Genomic DNA, 26,449 nt, shown 5'->3' with positions numbered 1-26,449 from the left:
AAAAGCATCGTATATCAAACATGTAAAACGACGAGAAATGAAAAAGAAGAAGAAAAAAGCAGTGATCGATGAAGCGGTGAAGAAAGAAAGAATAAAAATTGTAACGTAAAAGATATGGGGAAACTACTTACCCTTATAGGGCAGCAATCTCGAATGCGAGAACGCAACTGTTTCGAGGTTTCTCCGTCGTCAAATATCGATATTAAACGATTTTCTACACGAAGGCATAACCTACATGTTCCACTGTTCGATATGCAGGGTTCCGCGTAGTTTACCAACTGGTTCATCCTTTCTGCCATTGTCGCTGTTGCTCCTTATAATTGATACGATAAAGTTATTAGTTCAAATACTCGTTTCATCAAACGTACGACACACTCGCACACTGTTTCGTGATACGTGAATCTTGGTTAGGGAAGCGAAGCCGCGTGTCCACCGTTTCACCGTTTATCCCTCCTGCTGTAGCCCAGTAGCTCTTCGCTATTCAATATTTCATTCACAAATTTCGCGTTTCGTTTCATTAACGATTACTTTGTTCGTGCCTCTTGTTAATCTGTAGTATCCGAAACGATATAAACAAGGTGGAAGATACATTAAATCAAGTAGAATCGTTTTTATTATGGTACATCCTTCGAAAGAGATACACGAAATATACATACTTAATAACGAGAACGGACGATCGAAGAACGGACTAAAGTTAGTCGAGAAAGGAAGTCGGTTGCGAAAGATATCAGGGAGAATGATCGATCGCATTCGACACCTAATCTCGATAGGAAATCTATTGAGCACGATACTCGTTGCGTGTATTCGCATTTACACATAGAAAATTACAGAATACAATGATAACAATAATGACAATGGGAACATCGTAATTGATCGTAAACGGCGAATTGCTCGCGTTAGATTTCGATGCAGTCGATCTTCGATACATGCCTACCACGAGGTCCCGTTTCTTCTCAACCGTTACTGGTATATCGTATCGTATCTAACAATAAGTAGCAATACACTCGCGACAGTTCCTCAGTCTCACAGTCACCCCACGGTATTGTCACGCTTTCGTCTGCATCGAAAAGAGGGGTATGATCGTTTCAACTTTTAAACGGTTCACAGCCGTTATACCGTGTAAAATCGGAACGGTCAAAGTGGAATAGAATAGACTTTAGGAAGAAGGATGAAAGAAATAAAGAGAGGGGAATATAGGTGAAAAATGGAAGAAGCGACAAACAACACGACAAAGTGGACGAAGGAAAACATTCGATGGGAAGAATAATACGGTCGACTTTATCGATCGACGACAACAGGTACTTACTTACTTACACACGACAAGTCAAAGAAATTTACGTTCTAGAATTGGAAAATTTCAATATTCGGCGTAGCTCCGCAATCGAATATGATTGTCATTTTCTGTTTGTACGATACAGTCGCGATACTTGGAATACGTGAGATCCTGAGACTCGCTTTTTCGCCGATAAACCGATGATGGCCGAAGCGATATTAGATGAACAACCGTTCAAATGTTTTCCACAATTACAATTTCGCCAATTAATTATTAATAGATGATTCGCAGGGACGCAAACATCATTCCGGCCAATGAAATTCAATGGGATTCGATTTAAAAGTGGCGTAAACTTTTTCGCGAGTTCTCGATCTCGATGATGATTGTCAACGATTGTCCAAGATTGACCAAGATTGTCCAAGATTGCCGAAAATTGCCCAAGATTGTCCACGCAGTTCTATCTCAACGATACTATCCGTTTCTGATCACGCAGATCGTGATCTAGCGAACGAAAACTAGTTCTTAGCGCGAATCTTAAGGACACTTTGTTTTCTAGTGCCGCGTCATTATCCAGAAAAGCAGTCAGTCTCCTGCGATTTGCCTGCTATTACGTTCCTAAGTACTCTTACGTTTAACTCTTATGTTAACGTTAACATATTTATCCTCTTCTCCGTTTTTCCATTCTTTTACATTTTCACGATTCTACGCATATCGTCTCGTACACCACACACGCACACACCTGCATACGTTCCAAAATATACTATAACAATATACTTTTTATCGAGAATTCAACAAACAAACTTCCAACGCGATCGAGGAGAGGAAATGTTGCCAAAGTGGAGATATTTAAGCTATCACGCGTACAACTGTGCATGTTTGATATGTATACATGTGCATCGAAATACACCTAGTTGCAACATCTGACATTTTTGCACGACACTTTTACACAAACTAAATTTTTCAACTCTCAATCGCTTCTATCAGATTGCAACACACAATTTATATTCTATACAACGTGTTCCTATTTTTCATCGACGTTTGTTACGTTGTTTGCGTACGTTTTTCCTCCGCCATAAGCGAACGCAAATAACGATAAGTTTGCTTACTAGTAATAATAGAATAAATAAAGTTACTTTTCTCGAAACGATGTACAACGAGATAACCTGTTATTATCTTCCAGGTAGTGAAAACAGTCAAATTTTCGCTTTCAACGTTACGTTTACAAGAAGTGAAATTTAGAGAAAAAGCGGATGCATAATATGAAGAAATTGATAGCATTACCTATAATTGACATGAAATAGTCGAGGTGACCCACGCATCGCGTTACGTAATTAAATTTGATTGTACTTGCGGGAACATGCATGGAAAAATGTTTTTCTCCTTTCGAGCGCCTTTTAAAACGCATTTACTCTCGCCACTTGGTCGGAAGCTCGCGTTACTTTCAACTGCACCGACTCTACGTGCAACGATAGGCCATGTATTAAACACATTCGTTCGTGTTTTTTCAGAATGTCTTAAACATTACACAGACAAATTGACAACTATGTTTTACTTATTATGGGATTAGGCCACTTTAGAAGGTCTCGAATAAATCGATATTTTCTGCAAGAAATCAAAGTCCTTACTCGTGCTACTACGTTTCTACGGATGACCGATACATTTTAGGTCTAAGTATATCCATCTCAAGAGTAAAAGTTATTCGACGTACGTACGATACGACTAGGTACATACATAGGATAATGTAGTGAGATCGATCAACCAAAAGCCACTTCTCCAACTTCAACGAGATCCCTATCAAATTATTCTTATTTGCTGCTGTTTACCTTGACTGCGTCGCGTCGTGTCGCGCGGACGGTAACCACCAGTAACTAGTAATTAGTAACTAGTAACCAATTGTTCGTTATGACAATGGGTACGCGGTATCCTACGAAGGTCACGGTTCAAGCGTCGAACTGTTTGTTGAAGAATTGGTACTGTAACGAAACAAAAGACAAGCGTATAATTACTGATGTTCGTTGTGCCATCGAAAAATGATACAATATGTTACTTTGCTTCGTCGATTTCCGAAAAATCATCCACGATATATACATGATATATGCACGCGATACAAGTAGCTGCGAAGCATTGGTGCTTGTACATACATATATACGTAAATCGAAGGAAATCGGAAGATCGCGAACAATAAAAGATTCGATAGACTATGAGTGGTAGATCATAGCAGGCAATCAGAGAAAGGTAGGAAGGAATAAAACTGGACGAGCGAGCGAGCGAGCGAGCGAACTAGTGAAGAAAGGAATGAAAGAAAAAGAGACAGAGAGAAAGAAAAAGAGAGAACATGGGAGAAAAGTAGGATAAGCAGGAATTGTCCGTTTGCTGTAAGAAAAAGATATGTATATGTTTTTGCTCGACAAACTATCCAAATTGCAAAATGCGCCACTACGTGAATATACGTAAATACCGTGAACGACGTTCACTTTACGTCGTAATCACAGAGATGGTGTTCCTTTTTCTTTCTTTTTTTCTCTACTTTTCGTTTCTCTTTTGAAAGAAAAGAAGACACAGCGTGACGAGAACGATGGACATTATCGATCTACGAGTCGCATATTACTAAAGAAAAGAAAAGAGAGCATCGGCGACGTCTTTGGATAAGCTAGTGAATATTCTTACGCTGCAGCTGTAACGAAGGGTCAGTGGAAAGGCTGTCCCGGTAGCTGGAGTAATGGAGAAAGTGTTGGTGGTTGTGGTTGTGGTGGTGGTGGTGGTGGTAGTCCATTGAGGTTGAGGCAGATGGGGGGTTGTTGTCTTACCATGCTGGAGCCAACCTGCTGTAGAAGTCCAGTCCCTTGCTGAGAAGACGTCGAAGAAACGGACGGACGCCTCGAACCTCGTATACTGTTCATGCTTGAACTAACCAAGTATGGCACACTGCTACTGGTAATCGGCATTCCTCCACCCTATCGAGAGAATCATATCTTTACTACTCCCTTACTGCAACCCTTCTTTCTTTCTTTCTTTTCCCTCTTTTTTCTCTTTCTTTCTTTCTTTCTTTTTCTTTCGTTGCTTTTCCTTTTTTTTTGTTCTTTCTCTGCCCCGTTGCTTCTCTACAAAAGCTAGTTCTTACTTTTTACGATAAACGGTCAATTTGTTTGTTGGTTTATTACGTTTTATATATTTCCTCTTATCTTTTCCTAGTTGAAACAACGAACCGAAAGAAAAAAGGATAACAGGGTAAACGATAGGATGATAAAAGTACGATACCAAGGGAGGCGATAAATTTATATTAGATCCTCGTCGATCTTGAGGGCCGGTACTCGAATGGCGCCGGATTGGTAATCCATCGCCGGGTGTAACACCTGGAGAACTTTCGCAAGACGGTGCTACCCGGATTTTCGGTGTCATCAGAGTGTTGTCCGATAACCGCCTGCTCGTAAAGGTATTCGCCACTTTCAGGAAATTACTGTTGTCGTTGTTCGAGGACGAGAACCATCTGAACATGGCTGATTCGAACAATGTTGAAATTATTAAAGAACAACGTTCGTCTATAAAGGAAGTAGAAGAAAGTACCATTACGCGTACGTGAAAAATCACTTACTTATCATCGAGTTCTTCCTCGCCATGTTTTCCGCCGAAACCGTCGACGACATCGAATCTACGAAACAGCGGGATTTATTATAAAGTCACGCGACTTGCGATTCCGCCTATACACGCATTTCGAACGTGATTTGCTTCTTTCGTGTCATTCTTACTTGTGCTATTTTTCCGAGCCATGTCTTCGGCCGAAGAAGTTTTACGTTGCTCGATCCGCAAGTTTGGTATGTTGAAAGGCGCGACGTACATATTATCCGTACTATGTTGATGCCGTAAACTTCGATATCGTTCCGGACTCGACAACGACAGATTGTCCAGGGTTAACTGATTCCTTTGATTCCTGTTCGGAAGGACAAAAAAGCAAAGCAAACGACGAAACAAAAACGAAAGAACAAACGAAAAAATGTGTAACAGCGATTATCGATGCTTTGTAGAAATTTCGCAAGTTATACGTAAAATCTATATTATCTGTAACAAACGTTTCATCACCTTTCGATGTGATTCAGCATATCTTGTAACACCTTGAGAAGTAATTCAAATTGTTCAAGAGTCAGTGCCGGGTTGATAGTATGAGGTAGCAAAGAAGGCATCGCTCGAGTAGCCATCCAGCTGACAGAAAGTCCGTACTTTTTGTCGGTTAACATCAATCTGTAAATCTCTGTCGGAGTCGAATCGTAACCTTGGTCTCAGTATCGAGTATGCATCAATCAACAACAACAACAACGAGGACGATCGTGGGTATGCAAGTGCATCGTATTCGCATACAACCCCGTTTAAAAGTTTCAGAATAGTCGTTGTCTTTATTATGTTACATATTCATGTATATGGCTGTGGATCAACGCTGATTTGGTTACACGTTATTTATATATACATAGGTATAAAGCATGGACGCGATTTTTATTCGAAACAACCACTATTCCAAGAGCTTCAATCGGGGAAGAAGGATGCGAACGTACTTATGTACCGTGTGTACTTACGTACAACCCGAACGATTATCTCTGGTTCTTGAAGCTTTACATTGAACAACAACGGTAAGATGCAATCGATGATTTTCTGCTTCTCCAACCGATTTAAAATGCAGGGGATCGCGTTCATAAGTACTCGAGAATCTACTAAATTTTTTTCAAACGCTTGAAGGAGTTTCGGTAGTACGATATTTCGAACGGACTCGTCGTCTATGTAGTCGGTCACGTTCGATACAGCTACGAATGCTGCGGTCTACGAACCATTTAATACGCATTACTTCTTTTACCTCTCCTTTCTTTCATTTTTGTTTCTTCTATTCGCTTTCTTTCTTATTTGACATACACTTGTGTACACATACCTGTACTTGAGTAGTTGAGTTCTCGAAAGATGTGTATAACATTGGAAGTACTTCACCTTCTATATATTCTCGAGATGTTTTCATTAATATCAAATGCAAATTTTCCAACAGCGTTACCGTACCCTGAATCGATTTCCGATTCGAAAAAAGTGACCTACGCGACGATTCCATTCGTCAATTAATAATAAATAAATTCGCAAATGAAAAAAGAAAAACAAGACGGAGATATTTTTATATAGTATTTACCGTAACGATGGAAATACAATTTGATCGTACTCTTCTTGTGTACTATTTTGTACGATGTAAAGTACCGGTTGTAGTACAGCCGATTGCACTTCTTGACTTTCCAACTCAGTTTGTAAATACGTCCAGATATGTTGATACCAAAGTTTCTGTTGATTCAAATATATTGTTTTCATATGGTGTTTCATGTCAGATATCACTTATTACACCACGTTGCATTATATCGTTAGATTATATTGTATTCCGTTATACGTGAATCTATTTTATATGTATACTATACGAATTACCCTTGGTATATAAGGCAATATTCCTTTCAAAGTAGTCGTATAAAAATGCTCTTTCTGCAATACGTCTTTCATTTTGCTAACGTCAAGAAACTGAAGCGCATATACCGGTGGATCTCTGCAAAATAAAAGCAAAGTGGAAGATGATTTCGCGTAGAATAATTACAATATAAATACAAAGGACGTGGAATGTTCGTTCGAAAGAAACGTATTTACGTACTGAAAATATTTGATCATGGATAAAACTTGAATGGTCGGCCTCTTTTCTGGATCTATATGTAACAGTCGGGAAACAGCTTCTCGTAGCGGAAGAGGAACTAGAGGTAGTATAACCTCAACTTGTTCTTTCAGCTGTGGTAATGGAAAAGGAAACGACGAACAAGAAAATAAATAGTTAAATATATCAGAGAAGAATTAAAGACACGAGCACTGATAACTAAGAGATAACACGAGATAATACGAGAACACGATACTACGTAAAAAGAGTTGCTTACGTTTTCCAGCTGTTTCAGGTACTCGGAACAACTATGATTCCCTTGAATCAACGGGCGTCCTTGGTTGAAAATTGCACATATCGTCATACCAAAGCTGTACATATCGCTGTAGAAGCCTCCCACTTTCTTTTGCTGCACTTCCGGAGCTGTAGCGTGTAAACGCGTTACGAACGCAAAGAAAAAGAAAAAAGAAAAAAGCAGATGGAAGAAAGATCGGAATATTCTTACATTCTTACCTATATAATCGAGATTCGGCTGCGTCATTTTCGGCATGCGGTTAGTCCAAGGTTGCAATGGTATCATCGGTACTTCGTTAACTTTTTCTACGACAAGAAAAAGCGAACGAATCGCAAAAGATCGTGTCTCGAAAACTGCGCGTCGAACGAGATCGTGCGATCAGACTCACCGATAAATTCGAGCCCTGACAATTTCCAAGTACCTCTTTTGGTTATTATAATACTGGCAGGACAAACGTTCCTATGAAGAACTTTGCAGGTTCCGTGAAGAAAAAGCAGAGCCTCCGTGATCTGAATGAAAGGAAGAGGAGAGAGTAAAAGAGGAGAAAAAGAAGACTATTATTATTATATAGTACATGACATGAGTATAAATTAGATTGAGCCCCAGTCGCGTTCCTCACCTGCAACAACCCATATTTGATTTCGATGTCGAGCAACTCGTATTCTTTCGCGTACGTTGCACGATGACCAGCGACCGAAGAAGTTTGTTTCGTTACGTTACTCGACGACTGACCAACGTTATTCGCTTGTTGCTCCTGATAGGCTAAAACATTGGCAAGACTAGCCAGCACTGGTTCCGACGCGAATGCCAAACTATCCGCGCATTCCTCCACCTTGAACGCCTAAACGGATAATTATTGAGGAGCGACGCTGATTTTTCGTGCATTTGTGAAAAAAGTGTGTATCCAATGAAAACAGAGGCAGGGATCTCTTACTTGTAATATCTTTGGATGAGAGAATCGTTCCATTTGTCGTGCTCCATTCCGTAAAATTTCCGTCACGGTCTCCTTTCGTTTCGGTTTGTGCAGCTTGTCAACCGATCTTTTGTCAAAGAAAAATATCGACACTTCCTAAAACGAAAGAAAAAGAAGCAAGTAAACGGGCAACAACGAGGGGAAAAGAGTGAGGGATGGGAAGAAGATGGATACTGGTCGTTGAAAAACTGTATTACCTTTCGATCGGTTTTCGTGTATCCGTCGTATATGCGCCAAGCGTTTTCGGGGCCCGCGGTAGCCGATTGTTTACCGACTTCGTATAAATTTTGAAGGGGATTCGGAAGTATAACGCTCGGTGTCGAGCCACTGCTTTTTGACTTGGCAAACATAACGACTTTCGCGTTAATCCTCAATGTTCATCGAATCACCTTGTTTAATCGCTTCGCTCCGGCCAAATTTCTCAACTTTCGATTATCCTCTTCCAGTCACTTGCTTCTCCCACGGATACACCTGCTGGATTATCAAGCACAAACGTATTCTTAGATCGATACATTTTTACTCGCTATCGTGAGTCAATATCGACGACAACGACGACGATGACAACAATGGCGGTGATTTAATCGATTATTCCGCGTGTGCAACGATCGATATACATCAAATGGTATTCCAAGAGCAACATTTTTACTAATCTGCCCATTCACAGTCTTTTTCTTTCTCTCGTGAATTCGTCTCGCGGCTCCTCTCGTTTCTCCTTACGCAACTCCTTATCGATTTACCACCTTGTACCTTCGTAGGCAATCCTCTATACATATTGCACAATCAACGAGTATAACTTGAGAGATAAATCGAATTGGATCGCATCAGTCAGATTCGTTACGTTTCGAATGGTCGCGCAATCAGGAATAAACATAATCCGAACAGACTAACAGACATTCGAATTAAGCACAGCTGTCAAGAGGGGAGGAATCGAGTTTCCACCTTTCCATTTATTCTCATCAATTCGTTCTATTTTCTATTTCTTGCTTCGATAAATATAATTGGTAATATGTCGCTAATGCTGTTTACCATTTGCCGTGTATAATAAATGGAAAATAAAAACAAATTCGAGGACTCGATGATTTTTCCTGAATTTTAATTCGATATTTAATCAGTTTCGGAAAAATTTGCAGCAAGTTTAAAGATTGACTAACAACCATACACACACATGTATTATCGATTCGCCAAAGACAAGACAGAGACAAAGTTTGTTTCGGTCATGGACGGTAAGAGAAAGCAAGATGCTGTCACGCAAAATTTATCACATTCGCACCGAGCAAAGAATTGTAAAGAATTGGAATCGATTTCAGGATCAGGATGGGAAGAGAATAGCGCGTTTCACGTACGAGTATGTCGTTTTTCTCGAATAACGGGTAACGGAACGAAACGAGCGAAACGTCGAGATTCGTTTGAGCGCGAAATGATTGAAAATCTATGATTTGATCTGTGATTGAAAATCCATGATCGTGTCGATTTCGAACGACAATACCGAACAGATGGTTGGAAAAGTGGTTGTCAAATGTCAAAAAGGGCAGCTTGAACGTTTGTCGACAGCCAACAATGGTAGTTAATTAAGGTAGCGGGTTAGTCGGCGATTCCATCTAGACCATTCGAGCGACTGTGGCCAACTGAAACACGATTCCTCTGGCACAAGTTCGCGGGGAAACTCGCGATCGATTAGAGTGTAATTCGTCTATTGTTGGGTAAATTATTCAAAAATAGCGGTAATACGTCGTATCATTAGTTAAATAACACCGTGTTAATAGAATCGTCGGTTAGCTTCAATAAAACAGCAGATCTTGGAACAGCGAGAACAAAATCGGACAAAGTAAAAAGAAAAAGAAATCGAACGAGATGGTAAGAAGATGAGAGGGGGAGTGAGACTTTGGGGGAGAAAGGAGGAGAGAGAGAGGAAATAAAAAGAAAAGAAACAGCGCGAAAATGATTGGTGAAAAACGAGGAAGAAGAGCACAAGGCAGCTGAAGGTTTGGAATGGCTCACCTGTTGCCGACGACAACGGGAATCGTGTACCGCGTATAGAAGCACTATAAGCATGAAGAAACTGAAAGAAGGGTAATGCGCGATGCGCGGTGGCTCGGAGCACGCGCGCGCCGCGCGATCCTCGCGCGAGCAATCCAAAGGAACAGTCGGCCACGATTGACGCGTGGCTGCATCACCACCGACACAGATATAAATTTCGACACTGCTACCGATAATCGGATCCTTCGCTTTCCTCTAAACTATCCTTCCTGCGCATCGCTTCCGATATTGCACATCTCGACAACCGTCCCACTAAGATTATTCTCTTTTACCCAAATTTCTCTATTTCTTCCTTTCTTCGTCTTATTCATTTTGGTTTTGTTTTGATTCTGTTTCTTTGTTTTCTTTTCGTCATGACCGCCGTCCACGTAGTAGTAGTCGTTTCTTGTTTTAACTGTTGCTGCTGCTGATCTTGTCCTTGTCCCTAATTCTAGCCCTGTTCTCGTCTTCGTTCCCATCTTTGTTTTCGTCTTCTATTTTTGCTAGTAGCAATAACGATGTAAGGTGATATTCGCACGATAGCCGATAACGTTGATACCGTGTTCGTTTTCAATCTCTTTCTTCTTCTTGTTCTCATCGTCTCTTCATCGTTGTTGTTGTCATCGTCGTTGTCATTGTCGTTGTCGTTATCGTCATCGTCGTTGTCGTTGTCGTTGTCGTCATCGTCGACGTCGTCGTTGTCTTCGTTGTCGTCGTCGTTGTCGTCATCGTCGTCGCGACGTGCGAATTAACGTTGTCGGCATTCGATAGGAGAACGAGAAAGTCGCAAGAAAATAATAAAAAGACGCATGCGCGTCCTCCGATCCCGGCTGAGCTATGGCTTTGCCCACCACCTCGGCTCCAGCTTGGTTCCAGCTCTGGCCAGGGTGTAAGCCTCTGCCTGGAAATTATAGGTTTGGTAGCTGCAGACTGCAGGTAGCTGTGGGTCACGGGACACCGGACCGAAGACCGGGGTTAGGGGATGTCATAGCTTGCTCCGAAGGTAGGGGAAATTGACTAGTCGGTAGGGGTTACCATATGTCGCAACTTACGGTTTACGGATTACGTATTAACTACAGATTACAATTTGTAAGTGTGGAATGGCAAGAGGTCAGAGGGCGCAACGGAAAACAGGGAACGATTAAGAAAAAGTGAAAATAGTTCTAGTTCCTTCCTGTGTATTATACGTATATGTATATGCATATAATGTATTAATATGACTAATTTCTCTATACATACGTATGCGTGTATGTATATTATACGTTACAGATTTTGTTATCGATCCAACCATTTAAATCTGTGTCTTATACGTGTTATTAGAAAAAAATATATACTACATTTGCAATTTTTCGGTGTACCATGTTGTTAAAGATATATGTAACATTTGTTACATTTTCTTTTCATCTATGCGAAAACCGCGTCGTTTTCATCGCCTTGTTAAAGTACGTACATACAGTACATATTTGACTGAAATTTGCCCGTTTTTATCTACCGAGCTTGCAGTTACTCGGTCGACATTACCAATCGTTGATATCATTGATATTTATACATACATACTATGCAACTGGATCGCGGCCATATTGTGGCTTTAGTATGTAACGCCACTATCGTTTGTTCAGTGTACTTCACTCTCCTGTATTCCCTTTCGCCTGCGCAACACATTGTGACCATTTTTGGCAAAGTGTTCATACTGCGAAGGTAAAGCAGAATACAGGAAAATGAAGTATTATTTGGGATTTTGTGTTTCGCGTTCTGAAATACGATCAACATTGGAATCACATTCGATTCAATCTTAGGGAATATCGCGGCATACATTCTGTTACCGTTCAGGGATCTATACCGGAATCAATAATATCTCGTGTGACACGATAATAGCAAGGGGGTAATAGTTAGGTTGTTAGCTGACCCTCAAGTCAAAACATGGAACATGAAGGAGTATGGATGTCAGATCTATTCTGTATTTAGCCAATGGCTATGCACCATGAATGTTTTGATGCGCATAGGAATCAAGTCGAATTTACCTGAACAGGAAAGTTCAGTGACTTATCTTCGATCAGCGCAATTTAAACGCTTTTCGATCAATCCTCGCTCAACTTTTTAAACTCAACTAGTGACAGATCTAGTAAGCATAATAAATTTTCTGATCTTTCTCATTTTCTAGTATCGTTATAATATTTATCTGTAATGTTTATCCTATCGTATTCGACCTAAAAACCCAATAGTTAGAAATAGTTTGTTATTCTGAAAAGATACGTTCGCAAAATTCGGAAATCACTGGAACTCGTCATAAAGTTCCTTCTTTTTATTTGACTGATGCTCGATACGTAGAATATCTGAATCGGATATAGAGTTTTTTTACTTGTAATGTTTGTGAACGTGCTTGAAAATGTTCCAAATTAATTGATGCCTAATGTCGAAATTTCAACGTTCGCAAAACAACGTTTAAATACGTTCCAAGCGCGCCTTCGTCCTCCTCCCCCTTTAATTTTTTAACCCTTTTCCTTTTCAGCCTCGTTCGCTCGATGAATTCGATCTACACATACTCTACACGTACACAATACACATATATGTGTATGTGTTATTGTCGTCCGGCAATCACAATTGCAATCTATTACTTTTCGAATAACAACTTTTTCTTTTTCCATGTGTTGCAACCGTTGAAGAACAAGATATCACGATCCGTTCTCCTCTCCCCTCTTCACTCCAAGTTCTCACGCGCTCTCTCCGTTCCTGTCATCGTCTGTTTCAACTGTCATAGTCACTGCACTAACGCCATCAACCCTTGGACGTTTTCCTTGTTTGCTTTTAGACCGTAAATAAGATTCGTTTACACGCTGCATGGGAGGCATTAATTCACGGAATATGGATATTGAACATGATCCAGGACTTGCTGCTGTCTTGCAATATCTAATACGCAGGTTGGTTCAATGTTATCTCATAGGCGAAAGGTTTAGTATCATTGTGGATCTTTCCTATGAACGTGTGGTATACGTATGACCGTTGATAGAAAGAGACAGGAAAGGCATAGAGGTTCCACAGAAAAGAGAAGTTGAAAAAATGACAGAAGGATAGAGAGAGAAAATGAACAAACGAGAGCAGGAGGAATTCTAACCTCTTCCTCTAATTTGTTATTATTATATATCTCGATAGATCTGCGCTACGATAATTCGCTTTTATAAAAGCGAAACATTCGCTTTCTGTGAGAAAATCGTACCCCTTTTTACCCTATCTGTCTCTGTTTTCTCAAGATAATCGAATATTTCCATCTGTCTTGTCTCTTTGGATAACCTAACCTCCTCGTTCACCGTCCCTTTAGTCTTTTCTCGAGCAAGCAGTTCAGCTTCCAACAATCGAGATTATTAACGGATTTCCGTTCTGGAATGTTGCAGCGGTCAATTACATATCATATCTTCGGATCATGATGACTCGGATGAGGAATACGCCGCAAATTCACAACCTCCAAGAATTACGTCTTTGCCAAATACATCCAGGCTAGATGTTCGTTATTTAGAAATATGCGGCTTACCAGCCGTTACTTTCAGTTGTTGTTTCAGATTCTATTTTCTTCTCGTTGTCGTTTTCTTTTTTGTTTTTAGAAAAGTGAAATAAGTCTTGCCACAAAGCAAGCATGTGGATTTATAGATAATATTGATAAGCGTAACCTCTCTGTCACATCGATGATTCAAAGAAGAGCCCTAGGTCCTAGTTTTAGTACAGGTGAACGATGCAGAATAAGTAGCAATTTTTTACCAAATAAGATGCATCAGGTTGCTAAATATAATACCAAAGCATTTTGTGGTTCTTACTCCAAAGATGGAAGATTTTTCTTAACTGCCAGTCAAGGCAAGTTACATACATTGAAATTGTCTTTCTATTCGGAGCAAATCCTCCCTCCGTAAATCGTTTCAATTTTTCACATTATCGAATCTAACGTTCTATGTTTTAACAGACAAATTTTTACGTCTTTACCGAACACACGATGGAGATTTTGTACAATTCAAAACCATTCCTGCACGTGACGTAGGTTGGAGTATCCTAGACACAGCGTTCAGTCCCGATGGAAATTATATCGTTTATTCCAGTTGGTCGGAATGTTGTAAGTATTATAAGTATATAGTATGCTGTTGAAACAATACAAATCGGTTAAGTTTTTCTTATCATTCCTTGTCTCTTACTTTATTTATTCCAGTATATCTCTGTCCCGTTTACGGAGATTCGAGTGCCCAAGAATCCTTATCATTGTGTCCAGAGGATCGACGATTTTGCGTATTTTCGCTTGTATTTTCTAGCGACGGCCGAGAGATTTTAGGTGGAGCAAACGATGGTTATCTTTACGTTTATGATAGAGAGTGTCATCAACGTGCTTTCAGAGTATGTGTCTGTATATTATTATCACAAGTTAGTGTTCCACCATTTATTGCTTACAGATTTTTCTTTTTTCTTTTCCCTGTTTTTCTAGATCGAAGGTCATGACAACGATGTAAATACGGTTGCTTTTGCGGACAATACTTCTCAAATCCTATATAGCGCTGGTGATGATGGCCTCTGCAAGGTGTTTATCACCATTTTATGAAAGGAATTATACATATATACGACACACGTTGTAATATATTATATTCCGTATATTATGATATATTTTCTGTTTGATTTATTAGGTTTGGGACAGAAGAACTTTGAACGAAACTGATCCACATCCCGTTGGAGTACTAGCTGGTCATATGGATGGGATAACGTATATCGATCCACGTGGTGATGGCCGTTATTTGATTACCAATAGTAAAGATCAAACAATCAAGTTGTGGGACGTACGTGCGTTTTCCGATCATAACGGAGAACAAAATACACGTAAAGCTGTTGCAAATCAAAACTGGGATTATCGATGGCAACGAGTACCAAAACGATGTTAGTTAAGAATAACTCTATTGATTATCGCCCAGTATGTCACAGTATTATGCAAAGTTTTTTACGTTTCCGTTACAGTGCATAAAGCGAGAAATATGTTGGAAGGTGATACCAGCATTATGACCTATCGTGGTCACTCCGTTCTTCAAACTTTAATACGTTGTCATTTTTCACCTTCGTCTATTACCGGTCAAAGGTATATTTACACCGGATGCGCCGCAGGCCGGGTAATAAGTAAGTTTGCACTGTGCTTGTATCAGAATTCGAACGATCACGCGATTTTTGCATTAAAGTTTATAAACGATTTTTAATTCTTTTCAGTTTACGATGTTTTGACGGGTAGGATAGTTAGTAGTTTGGTAGGACACAAAGGGTGCGTGCGTGACGTTAGTTGGCATCCATTTCATCAAGAAATTGTTTCAACATCTGTATGTATTATATATTATACATATTTCAGTTTTATATGTAGATATTATTATGTACATCTAAATATAAATATTAGTAAGCAATGAGATGTATGGATGAGAATGAAGAGTACGATCGAAAGAAAACATTCTGTTTCAGTGGGATGGTGCAATTGTTAGTTGGCGATATGCTGGGAAGACATCACTCGATAATTCCGATTCGGAAGAGGAAACTGACGCAGAATCACCTCCGCGTACTTTAAGACGAAGTCAACGAATAGCTGCTCAACGAGCAGCTAAACACAGCAGAGCAGTAGCGTGTTGAGTATCGTAAATGTCAACTGGGAAATTAAATGTTCTCAGGAAATCAGTCTTTTCGTTCCTACGAGAAAAAAGTTAATAATGCCTAGTGTTTGCGGCAGAGCAATTTTGTATCGGTGACTATTGTTACTCACCGAAATTCAAGAGACTAACTGTTTCTACAAGACTGAGTTTTCACTGAATATACGCACCATTTTGAAAATCAATGCTGCCATTCTGATATCGGAATAATAGTGCGTCATTAAACCTAAACGCATATTTGTAAGACAAAAGACGCGGGTATGTAAAAGCACCGGCTATGTAACTCATTCTCGTAGAACCGAATTTCTTTTTATCCGATATTTAACGATTGCTTTCTTTTATATTAAATCCAAGTGGAGGAAATTTTTAGGCGTTATTATTTTTTACCGCAAAGTGGGTAATACACTATACGGACAGACGAACACACACACATATGTATATATGTCTCTCTGTATGTATATATGAATGTATGTATGTATGTATGTATGTATGTATGTATGTATGTATGTACGCATGTACGTATGTATGTATGTATGTACGCATGTACGTATGTATGTATGTATGTACGCATGTACGTATGCATATATGTATGTATGTATGTATGTATGTATGTATGTATGTATGTATGTATGTATGTATGTAACTATTGCTTAAAAGTGTTTGAACTCGGGTCAGGAAAGTGTCTTTGTTACGAAGCGAAGGTTTTTCTCCATCTCTTTGTTTCTACTTCTCCAATAATTCCCCTTCTCTACCTCCCAGCATTCCTTCTGCCGATAACCAGCTGTTTAATTTACCATCTCTTTGTGTCTGGTTCTTCTATTTTAGAAATTTTAGAGGAGAAATATCTTTGATTCGTATCGCATTATAACAGTTCACTAATTATAAGTTTCTGTTTTAATCTTTGTCTGTGGGGAGTAAGTTATTGTTATAAAAATATAAAGAACATTTGCTTTTCTTGTTAAGAAGAAGAAAGTTATTATTTTTCCTCCATGTAATTCCTTGTACGAATAAAATTATGTATAATCTTATGAATGACGAGAAAATGAGTACGACAACAAACGGAAGTGAAGAATATGCAATGAAAAAAAAAAAAAAAGAAAAAAGTGGGGAGAATTTGTAATCGGATATAAGTTTGTTTTCAAAGTGACCAAATGTGGAAAAGATGTTGTTGTGTACATTTTTCGATGTACGTATTTTACTAGATATGTTTAAACGTCGCGCACGATTTTCCAAAAATGTACAGATATACATAAATATATAGAAACATTATACAAACACTCCACATAAATCCATCTACACACGCATACACACACGCTCACACGCACACACACATTTACAGACCTATACACTCGCGCGTGTATATATTTAGATATACATACATTATGTTATATTAAACATGTATACTAATAAATTACTAGAAAATAACGTCTAATTTCCATTCTTCATGGGGGAGTATCTTCTTATGTGAATCGGGGTAATAAGTCTCCAATGCCAATAAGGGAAAAACAAAGAAATATGTACTCGTTACTTTATTCATTGCTCATTGCTGATCGCTCGTGCTGTATGAATTTGATTCATTGTTCTATCGAATATGTAATTTACAGTTAAAGTACAATAATAATTACGTGGAATATCACGAATTTTGTGAGTTTTAATTTGAAAAGATAATCGAATAGATTTAATAAAATCGTCGACGACGCACATGTTACTTTTCTGTTTAGGTTTTGCGTGTGTATAACAAGCGATATAGATTTGATAAAAGAGAAGGAAATCGCCAGTGATGAGATTTTAGAAGAAACCGTAAAAGAGCTTCGAGCTCTGGTTCTCGTCCATCTATAGGCATGAAATATAGCCGTATTTGGAAGCCAGAATAGCGGCTGACTGTCAGCTGCAATGCTTATGAGATTCTTTTGCAACTATGCCTTACCGAATAATTATATTGGATTGTGTTTTACGATTAGATTTTGTCACAGATATCCTCTATATACTCTATCATGTTTTCCCCTTTCCCCCTCGTTCTTCTTCTCATCGTCTTCTCGCGAGAACCAGATCGCTTTCGTTTCTCAATTCCTCTTGCAATCTGTCTGTCCTACTTCTCTTTCCTTTTTTTTTTTTTGTGAAATGTGGTAAGGGATTTTCTGCTTCTGATAAGAGATCTCGACTAATCCAACGTACGTCTACGTGAATCTAATAAGCAGCGTTCCTCGAATGTGATAGCATACAAAATTGCAGGCATTAATAGCATAGCATATCTTGGTAACAACAATATACAGTAACTGTATTATATTATATCTTATTATATTATAATTTATTTGTTATCTACTAAAATAAAGAAATCCCTGTTTCTTATTCTTCCCTTACTATTTTCTACTTTTACGAAATTTGAAAAAGAGGAAGAGAGAGAATTTTGCTGTGGATTAATTCGAATTGAAACGAGGAACGAAAGTAATAGAGTATGTTATTAAATGAAAAAGAAAAAAAAACAGATAATCAAAAACAGAGACTTTTTCTCATATCGCAATCGGTACCATTGTCGTGCACAATAAAGAAGCGTACTTTCCTCTCGTTCGATATCATCGCGTGGTGAAAAGATCGGATGAAAAAGACAAGATGAAAAGTAATAGCATTAACGATTGCCGGTGGCTGTGGCAACGCGGTAGTATAACGTACAATGTATTTTTTAAACGTCGAGGAATTCTTTCCCCCTGGAGGTAACTCAACTATCCATACCGTACGACTCCACTAATCGATGTAAGCCGATAAAAGGTAGATTAGACTTGGAGTCTTCGTAGCGGAGCGAAGCCGATCGCAAATCGTCAGTCGTGCGCGACGATCATCACTGTCAAAACGACGACGCGACCTCCGCCGTTTCATATTCTACTCGGTATATTTCACTTGAATCTCTGCGAGTTTTCTCAAGGGTAAGTCTAGAAGAAGCAAAGTGACAATACGAGAAAGAACAGTAATTGTATCTACATAATACTGGTGCAGAGTAAACTGAACGAGCACTATTAAGAAGTAGGTGTAATCGCGTGACAAGTAGTAAGTGTCCGATTGTTTTTTTTTTCCATCCATTTTCTGTCATCTTGAATTCTCGAAATCGTCCAATTTTTCATTTTACGATCGCTGACCCTACGTCTTTTTTTTTGCACCTACCTCGTTCCAATTACCCCGTTTTATTCTTTATCGTGTTTCGTGTATCGTGTACCAGTCGACAAAAGGAAAGAAAAAAAAGGGAGAAATTCTAACGACAGAGCAAACGAGAATCGTGACTACCACGCGAAGGAAAATGAATTATTCGTGCTCGATATAGCATGTGGCACGGTATACATACTTTGGTTGGTTACATATCCGATAATCAAACGAGGACGCATTATACGTTCGAAAAGATAGATATTCGCGCGTTAAAGAACAAATTAGCAAATATTGGCATAAAATTAAGAAGGGAGTAAGAGAGAAAGAGTGAAGGTGGACTGGAGAAAATCGAAGGAACGCGAGTTTTCGAACAAAGTCGATTGAAAAATCCGTAGTCGTAGACGTAAGTGAGACGCGAGAAAAACAAGGGGGCAATTATTTACCCTTTGCGATCCTATGCCGACGATTGTAATTCGTTATCATTAGCTGTAAAATAAGTACGCCCATGCATATATAAATATGTTATTATAATATACTGAAACTCGACAAGTCGACGACGGTGAGCGAGGAAATTAGCGCGAATCGATTGGAAAGGAAATAGGAAAATATTGCGAACCGCAACGGGTTAAAAGAGATAACGCGACCTTGCGAATATGTAACGAAATAGCGTTGAAATTTTAGTCGTGACGTTGCAACCATTTCGTTGTCCAGAAACGACAATGCCCGATCAAGAGATAACTAGCAAGACGAAGGACATCGGAAGGAGGCAAGCGATTCCTATCATTTACACCAGAGGAACTCATTACGACGTCGGCTTTGATATCGTAAGAATTCATTCTTTTTCTTCTATCGTTGTTATATTGTATTAGATCGTATCTCGTCGTCACACGTGTAACGTATTCGCGGAATTTACATCTTTACGAGAATATAGTACAAGAGGAAATAAAAAAAAACTGCTCAAGAAACGGAATTATTAGTTACATAAGACAAATGCCGCAACATTCGATTATATTCAAAAAAGCAGACGGAAAATCACTGATTATAAGTAAATATCGTTAACTTGAGTTATTAATCGGATCTGATTCTGAATAAAATATCGAAGTACGTATATACGTGTATATTTGATAATACCCAACGTATCGTACTAATTCCATCGTACTTCCATAAGTTTTATGAATCGAAGATAACGCTAATACGGTTGCTATTATATTAATTAGAATTACAGCGACCGTATAGAAAGTGTAGAACGCGAATCTATATAGTCGTTGGTCGTTAATTATGTCTCATTTCAGAGACTCGTTTAACGATACAGGTTTTCCCCTTTTATCTTTTACTCGGTATTTACATGATCGGGTATATGTTTGATCATACTATAAAAATTACTGTTTATCGTATTTACATTCCATTGTTTTATTCTTTTATTTTTACATCCATCCAAATAGACCGCAAACGGTCTTAAATCATTCTCACACCTGTGTCTCCAGCCTATTGAATATGTTGCGTAACAATGGTTATGCAATATTATTGCAATCTGTGGCGTTTACTCTTTTAAGAAAATAATATATGTGTAGATTTTAGAGTAACGCGTTCTCACATCGCGTCGCGTCATGCACCAAACGCGAAAAACGCCATATTCTCAAGTTTTCTTTTTAATAACCTCTGTCACCATCTCGAACGTTGTCTTCGATTTGGTAAAATAATGTATGCTGCGAGATGGGTGGGCCGAGGGTGTGAGTGGTGAAAGACTGGACAGCGAAGGAGGAAAAGAAACCTCTAAACGCTAAACCGGTTGGAATCAGCTTATCATAAACTACGACGAATGATACGATTTTGCTCAATCTCAAAATTGGTATCATCAGGCATTTGCGATAAAAATTTCTTTTTACACAGGGTCGTACGTTTGCCGATCTAATTCAAAAGTTCGTCGACGCGTATCGACCACTCAATGAAACCTATTTGCCACTTTACGAAACGGAAGCGGGTAGAAAAATTTATGACGAGACTCTTGCCTGCGTCGAACAGCAATTTCCCGGATATGTTAAAGAAATTCAAGGAACGGCCGACGGTGCGAACGTTCCCTTTCACAAGGTACGCTTATATATTATGCATTTCGATCCTTTGACAACCTTAGCGTATTTTCAGCCAACATGTGTAAACACGTGCGCGCGCACCTCCTTCCCTCACGAATATACATCGTGCGCATATTTTCTTTCTACTCTCGTGTAAACAAATATTACTTCCTTCAAGATATCTTTTCCCTTGGAAAATCCTTTTTCAATCTAGTAAAGATGTTGAACGATTTCTTCCTTTCCAGTTGTTTCTCATGCATTTAGATGATATCGTGCCAAATGTGGCAAATGAAGGACAAGGAAATGCGTTACCGGTTGGTTGTTCTACCATCATGTGTAATCAGCCTGGACAGGTAAGTCAAACGACGAGCCAAACTCAGAAAAATAGTTGTTTCTGCTCCGGTTCTGATTCTAATAGTCACTTCTAGACAAACGTAATAGTAACTATCTTACATGTGCTTTTGTCACGTTGATTCTGAAAAACAGGAAATTTTGGGACATAACGAGGATGCGCTTAGCGAAACGTTAAACCATTGGTATTTAGTTTCCGCGCATGTAATCGAACCAGGATGCAAGCAAGAGAATTTTACGTCTTTGAGCTACGCCGGTTTTTTACCAGGATACACGATGGGTTATAATCAGTATGGTCTCGTTTATACCATCAATACGCTTAGTGCCGCTACCTTGAGATCTGGTAAAACACGTGAGTACGTTAAGTCGCTGCACCGCGTTTTCTTTTAGTTTCTCTTCTCGATTATTTCGAATACAAATGTACATTTTAAATATACTTATTGTACCATTTTTTTTCAATTTACTTTCAATTCTCTCTCTCTCTCTCTTTCTCCCTGTCTTTCGTAAATGGGATAACAACATACAGCCAGATACTTCTTAACCCGGGCATTGTTAACTGCGGAGAATTATGTGCAAGCTCAAGAAATTTTAAGAAACGAAGGTTTCGGCGCGGCAGAAGGTTTTTCGGTAAATATGACCTTCCTAATGCAAGAAGGAGATAGAATGTTTCATAATGCCGAGGTCGGTCCTTGCGAGATCAACGGCACGCAATCGCAACTGAGCATTTTGACTGTTAGTCCTGGAGAGAATACAGTTCACTGTAACAAGTATATTTTTTCAATATTTTTAACAATGACTTTTCCTCTCCTGTCTGGCGTCTCGAATCTTTCTTCGTCTCCTTCCTTTTTTAGGTATCTCCGACTGAAAATACCCGAAGTCGACGGTCTCATCGTTGATAGCAGCATCAAAAGAATGGCTGCTATTTGCAACCATCCTCCAGCAAAGTGTCGCCAAGATGTTATAAATATTCTAAGCGACCAAACGGATGACGACTACAGAGTTTATCAAGAAAAAGATAAAAACGACCCTGTAAAAACTATAGCAACTGGTAGGTTTTCTAATTTATCCATTTCTATCGTTCTTTCTTTTCGTCCAATTTGGCTATCATTATCATTGAATAACTATCGATACAAACTCAAATAATCATACAAATATAGGTATCTTTGACTGCATTGAAAGAACCTGGTCTATTTATACGAATAAACCAAATTCTACGGAACCAATTTTGGTAATACCACTGCAATTAAACGGCGAATCGACTGTTCCTGATATGTAATTTGCCGTTCAAACCGATGTTGCGATGTAATTCGTCTCCAAAGTAATTTATTTTTTCTTCGCAAAAAAAAAAAAAAGAAAAACACAGAACACAAAATCATCCGCTCAGTCTTTTCTTTCTTTTCATTTTACATCGCATTTATTTATGTTTATTATTCTAATCCACCACATAAACAGTTTCTTTCAACCAATTATAATATTTTTATTCCACTATCCAATTTCGATAATAACCGTATTGCGTTTGTACTTTGCACCATGTTTGGTGTTTGCCGACGCAGCTCGCACTTCATACAAATATTGGAGCTTTACAAACTATTTCTTTTTACTTACTGATGTAAACGCTGCGTTATATACATTGGAAAACATTTCGTTAAATAGCGTTAAAGAAAAGTTGAGAGTTTCCAAAAATAACAAGATACTCTTCTTACTTTTCATTATTCCTTTTCGTCCTTTTCTTTCTCTTCTCCTTCACTTTCCCTTTCTCTTTTAATATCGAAAAAAAAAACAGTTATAATTTATTGGAACACTGCTACATTTACAACTTAAAAATTGTACCCGATGCGAGATAGTTCAATATCACGCGACTAAGCTTTGTAAATGAACGAAATATATAAAAGTATAACATCGCTTGCAGTAATATAGAAATACATTGATTTTTTGTTTCTGTTTTGTTAGAAACGACAAATTTTTATAGTATTCGAGTAATGGATTTCAACGACAATACGTAGGTATTACTATTTTTGGTCGCTTCTTCGATTCCATTTCCGAGAAAAATTCCTTTATATCTTCTTCTCGCACGACTTTCTTGTTTTCAGCAAATTTTTGCAAATATTGTTTCAATCGTTCCTTCATATTATTGTATTCTGCCAACATATGTATACAAGCGAACGTGAATATAAAATAAACAAAATTATAGAATGACTCGAATAAATCTTTAGTCCGTAATTACCTTCGATAGCAGTCAATTGTTCGACATGACCTAAAGAGGCAAGAGCTTTCATACCCTTCTCGTATTGTGATTCTCGACTATTTATTTTACCAGCTTCCTCGTACGCGTGTACACTGTCTGTTGGATCAAGGAGGAACGCGATTTGTTTTTCTCGGTAGAGCTACGATCGTAAAAATGTTTTTAATTTGCGAATACAGAAAATCGAGGATTTATTTTATGCTGCATGAAAAGAAACCTTTTACCTCTTTGCATGTTTCACAAGTACATAGAGTAGCTCTCCATCCTTCTGTCCAAAAACAACTTCCCCGTAATACTCTTCGTTTTGCAGAATTGTTTCTTGGCATTCTACAACTTTTTGATTCACTTTCAACGTTAATCAATTCCTCCTCTGTATCACCGAAAGAGACTTCTGTTCCTGTCAAAGCTACAATCATGTATATGCAAAACTGTATTTTTGAAATAAAAATATACTACAATCATTGCCGTATATATATATATAACAATTGCTAAGACACTACAAAATTTTCCAATATACCTGTGTATTTGTTGGCATAATTCCACAGGAAGTCATTCTTTTTCATACAGCCATCACAAATCATTTCATCGTATGCACCATCCGCTGGCATTTCCTTTTCACATTCTAAATGCTAGATGTCATTAATTGCAATTAGTCCAAAAATATTTCAACTGGTATGAGGGCATATTACCTTTGAATGATACCAGTCTTCGCAAATTATACATTGTAACATTTCGTCATTAACAGTATCATCTGGATCTGGATATGGTCTCTGACAAATGCAATAAAGGCCATCAAAGTTGTGATTATATTGATTTTCAGAATTTAGTGAATCCTTTGACTATAAGTAAAACAAAACATGAAACAAGAGGAGGAAAAAGTACAGAACACAAAACGTAACAATAACAGAGAAATCAACATACAGGATCCAGGTTACATTTTTTTCCTCCAAACTTTGAATTACCACAGTCACATCTAAAATGTCTTTTAGTATATAATTCAATAAGTTCATGACCTTCGTGACAATGGAAACTACAAGCAAGGCAAACTGCTGCACGTACTGATTTCTGACAACAGGTTTTACATGCATAAAGAGCTTGCCTTGTATAACCCTGAAAAATCAGATGATTCATCTTTAATTAAATGTTACTTGTTTACTAGAGAAGGTTAGCGATTGTGTAAAAGTGAAACCTTGCTGTAAGTGCAATTTTTGTCATCAGATGCACCAAGAACCGCATACGCGTCCTCTTCTAACTGATTCTCTTCTCGAAGTACATCTAACATTGTAACAGAATTTTCTTCTTCGATAATTTCCTCGATATTTTCAGACATTTTGTTTCGTTTGTGTCCAATAGTAAGCCGAATTAATTTAAGTCTTCTTAATCATGTATTGAAAATCTGGAATCAAGGTTATTACCTTTATTACCCTTTCTTCTCTCTACCTTTCCCTCTTCGAATACGATGCTTGTCAACTGAACGCTATCGATAATCGTTTATTTACATGCTTGCATGCGTAATCTCTAAAACGAAATGAATTTGAAAACACAACTACATTGGGATATGAATGAATCGTATATCGTAACTGTGTTGCGTTGTTTCGCGCGGCTTCTTTACGCTACTATTACAGTTGGTAAATTAATCGCAATCACTACCGCGACGATAGCGCTCTTACCTTTACGGTTCGTACATTTTATCCATATAGATTATATGTACATACCTAGATAGATACTTACATATAGGGTTATTCTAACCATGGATACTGAATACATACTACTCGAAACCATACAGCTATACGGGTGTGCGCAGTATGCACTGACATCACCTTCTCTATATATACACAAACATGTGTAATGTATAATCCATAACAAATAACTAGTAAACTAGTAAAAAGTTAGGAAATATTGTACAAAATATCCCTTTATTGTACTTTTTTAACATTTCAAAATCATCTTTATCGTTTCTTTTTATTTTGATACTGAAATTTCGTCATCTCATTTGAATTTCTATAAGTTTACGCGCCAACAATTAATACGTACAAGTTTTTATATATCATCTATAATACGGATCATATACAGATGAAAGATAAACCTGACGTACACCATCTATAATGGTATTAATAGATATCGAGAGATGGCAGGCACGTTCAGTAGCTTTGCTTTTCGCGCCTTAATTATGCCTAACCTGTCTTAAATATATAAAGTTTTTCAACTTTTTTTGAGCAAAAGGCTACTAATATAAAAGCGAATATAAGAAGCTATTCGTTCTTTTTCTTATTACTTGACAAGTTGTTTGAAGTCACGAGTAATGGAGGAAGTAACCAAATGCAGATACATCGATTGTGTCGACACACGGGAAAAGGGGCAAATACTTCATGAACTTCCCGTTTGTGATACCGGTCTCTGTGTGAGGTGGTTGATCAACAGTGGTCACGTGGACCTAATTGGAAGTGATCTTGATGTTTTACGGTCTATGAGATTTTTCATTTGCGATAATCACTTTACGGAGGATTGCTATCTTAGTAAAGGCACTCTAAAGGAAAATGCAGTCCCTTCTCCGCATTGGAGTACTGTTTCGAGGACATTGAGGAATTCGAAAACACGACGGGTAGGTATTTTCTTCTATCGCAATCTTTAAAGGTCGAGTGTACGTGTAATATTAATATTATTATTACAAACTACTTCTCCGGGGATTATTGTTATTGTTTCTATTACTATTGTTATTGGTAGCAGATATTAATAATTATTGGAAAGGAAAATCACAAAGATACAAGTTATAACGTAAATTAATATTTAT

General features: G+C 38.2%; 6 protein-coding genes and 1 long non-coding RNA gene across 18 annotated transcripts in view; 4 read left to right on the top strand and 3 right to left on the bottom strand.

Moving 5' to 3' along the window:
- The window catches only part of LOC139994726 (uncharacterized), a 36,191-nt gene that overhangs the window by 1,196 nt on the left and 8,546 nt on the right, over positions 1-26,449 (bottom strand). For both annotated transcript variants that reach the window (XM_072017638.1, XM_072017645.1), the window contains exon 2: positions 132-982. In XM_072017638.1, coding sequence (XP_071873739.1) covers positions 132-299 — 168 coding nt within the window. In that variant the 5' untranslated portion in view covers positions 300-982. The remainder of the gene's footprint in view (positions 1-131; positions 983-26,449) is intronic.
- Bma (SCY1-like protein bma) lies at positions 596-12,421 on the bottom strand. Of its 5 annotated transcripts, none has more exons than XM_072017453.1 (19): positions 12,235-12,421; positions 10,196-11,114; positions 8,395-8,960; positions 8,159-8,293; positions 7,844-8,065; positions 7,613-7,733; positions 7,443-7,529; positions 7,207-7,352; positions 6,933-7,063; positions 6,716-6,830; positions 6,432-6,577; positions 6,186-6,339; positions 5,839-6,079; positions 5,351-5,519; positions 5,020-5,201; positions 4,866-4,922; positions 4,532-4,770; positions 3,941-4,227; positions 596-3,246 (listed from the first exon to the last, which is right to left on the bottom strand). In XM_072017453.1, the coding sequence occupies exons 3-18, from the start codon at positions 8,545-8,547 to the stop codon at positions 3,961-3,963; spliced, it is 2,565 nt and encodes an 854-aa protein (XP_071873554.1). In that variant the 5' UTR covers positions 8,548-8,960; positions 10,196-11,114; positions 12,235-12,421; the 3' UTR covers positions 596-3,246; positions 3,941-3,960. The 5 variants fall into 5 exon arrangements, with proteins under 5 accessions (XP_071873554.1, XP_071873572.1, XP_071873563.1 ...); XM_072017471.1 differs by having other exon boundaries at positions 8,395-8,676; XM_072017462.1 differs by lacking the exon at positions 12,235-12,421 and having other exon boundaries at positions 10,196-11,500.
- Positions 1,574-6,615, top strand: LOC139994759 (uncharacterized). The gene is made up of 3 exons (XR_011801713.1): positions 1,574-1,688; positions 1,729-4,207; positions 4,466-6,615. It is a non-coding gene; the product is annotated as an uncharacterized lncRNA (long non-coding RNA).
- LOC139994675 (DDB1- and CUL4-associated factor 11) lies at positions 12,533-17,286 on the top strand. 2 transcript variants are annotated; one of them, XM_072017567.1, is made up of 11 exons: positions 12,533-12,639; positions 13,023-13,131; positions 13,603-13,711; positions 13,810-14,056; positions 14,163-14,309; positions 14,403-14,584; positions 14,673-14,765; positions 14,869-15,115; positions 15,194-15,349; positions 15,437-15,543; positions 15,680-17,286. In XM_072017567.1, the coding sequence occupies exons 2-11, from the start codon at positions 13,052-13,054 to the stop codon at positions 15,842-15,844; spliced, it is 1,533 nt and encodes a 510-aa protein (XP_071873668.1). In that variant the 5' UTR covers positions 12,533-12,639; positions 13,023-13,051; the 3' UTR covers positions 15,845-17,286. The 2 variants fall into 2 exon arrangements, with proteins under 2 accessions (XP_071873668.1, XP_071873661.1); XM_072017560.1 differs by lacking the exon at positions 12,533-12,639 and having other exon boundaries at positions 12,834-13,131.
- Positions 18,624-23,612, top strand: Tan (C45 family peptidase tan). The gene is made up of 8 exons (XM_072017629.1): positions 18,624-18,782; positions 19,708-19,820; positions 20,887-21,084; positions 21,311-21,418; positions 21,552-21,768; positions 21,943-22,183; positions 22,268-22,464; positions 22,574-23,612. The coding sequence occupies exons 2-8, from the start codon at positions 19,716-19,718 to the stop codon at positions 22,690-22,692; spliced, it is 1,185 nt and encodes a 394-aa protein (XP_071873730.1). The 5' UTR covers positions 18,624-18,782; positions 19,708-19,715; the 3' UTR covers positions 22,693-23,612.
- LOC139994739 (putative E3 ubiquitin-protein ligase UBR7) lies at positions 22,763-25,662 on the bottom strand. 5 transcript variants are annotated; one of them, XM_072017667.1, is made up of 8 exons: positions 25,584-25,662; positions 24,848-25,054; positions 24,580-24,768; positions 24,348-24,497; positions 24,176-24,287; positions 23,883-24,064; positions 23,641-23,800; positions 22,763-23,554 (listed from the first exon to the last, which is right to left on the bottom strand). In XM_072017667.1, exons 2-8 carry the CDS (start codon positions 24,986-24,988, stop codon positions 23,403-23,405), a joined length of 1,086 nt encoding a protein of 361 aa, XP_071873768.1. In that variant the 5' UTR covers positions 24,989-25,054; positions 25,584-25,662; the 3' UTR covers positions 22,763-23,402. The 5 variants fall into 5 exon arrangements, with proteins under 5 accessions (XP_071873768.1, XP_071873762.1, XP_071873758.1 ...); XM_072017661.1 differs by lacking the exon at positions 25,584-25,662 and adding an exon at positions 25,329-25,446; XM_072017657.1 differs by lacking the exon at positions 25,584-25,662 and adding an exon at positions 25,158-25,305.
- Positions 25,735-26,449, top strand: part of LOC139994638 (uncharacterized) — a 59,332-nt gene continuing 58,617 nt past the window's right edge. For both annotated transcript variants that reach the window (XR_011801691.1, XM_072017491.1), the window contains exon 1: positions 25,735-26,260. Coding sequence is in view for 1 of the 2 variants with exons in the window: in XM_072017491.1 (XP_071873592.1) it covers positions 25,961-26,260 (300 nt within the window). In the remaining variant the exon portion in view is untranslated. The remainder of the gene's footprint in view (positions 26,261-26,449) is intronic.

The sequence above is a fragment of the Bombus fervidus genome, chromosome 2 (assembly GCF_041682495.2).
Source record: "Bombus fervidus isolate BK054 chromosome 2, iyBomFerv1, whole genome shotgun sequence".
NCBI classification, from domain to species: domain Eukaryota; kingdom Metazoa; phylum Arthropoda; class Insecta; order Hymenoptera; family Apidae; genus Bombus; species Bombus fervidus.
Note: the sequence above shows the minus strand (reverse complement) of the source record. Positions and strands in the feature narration are given on the sequence as shown.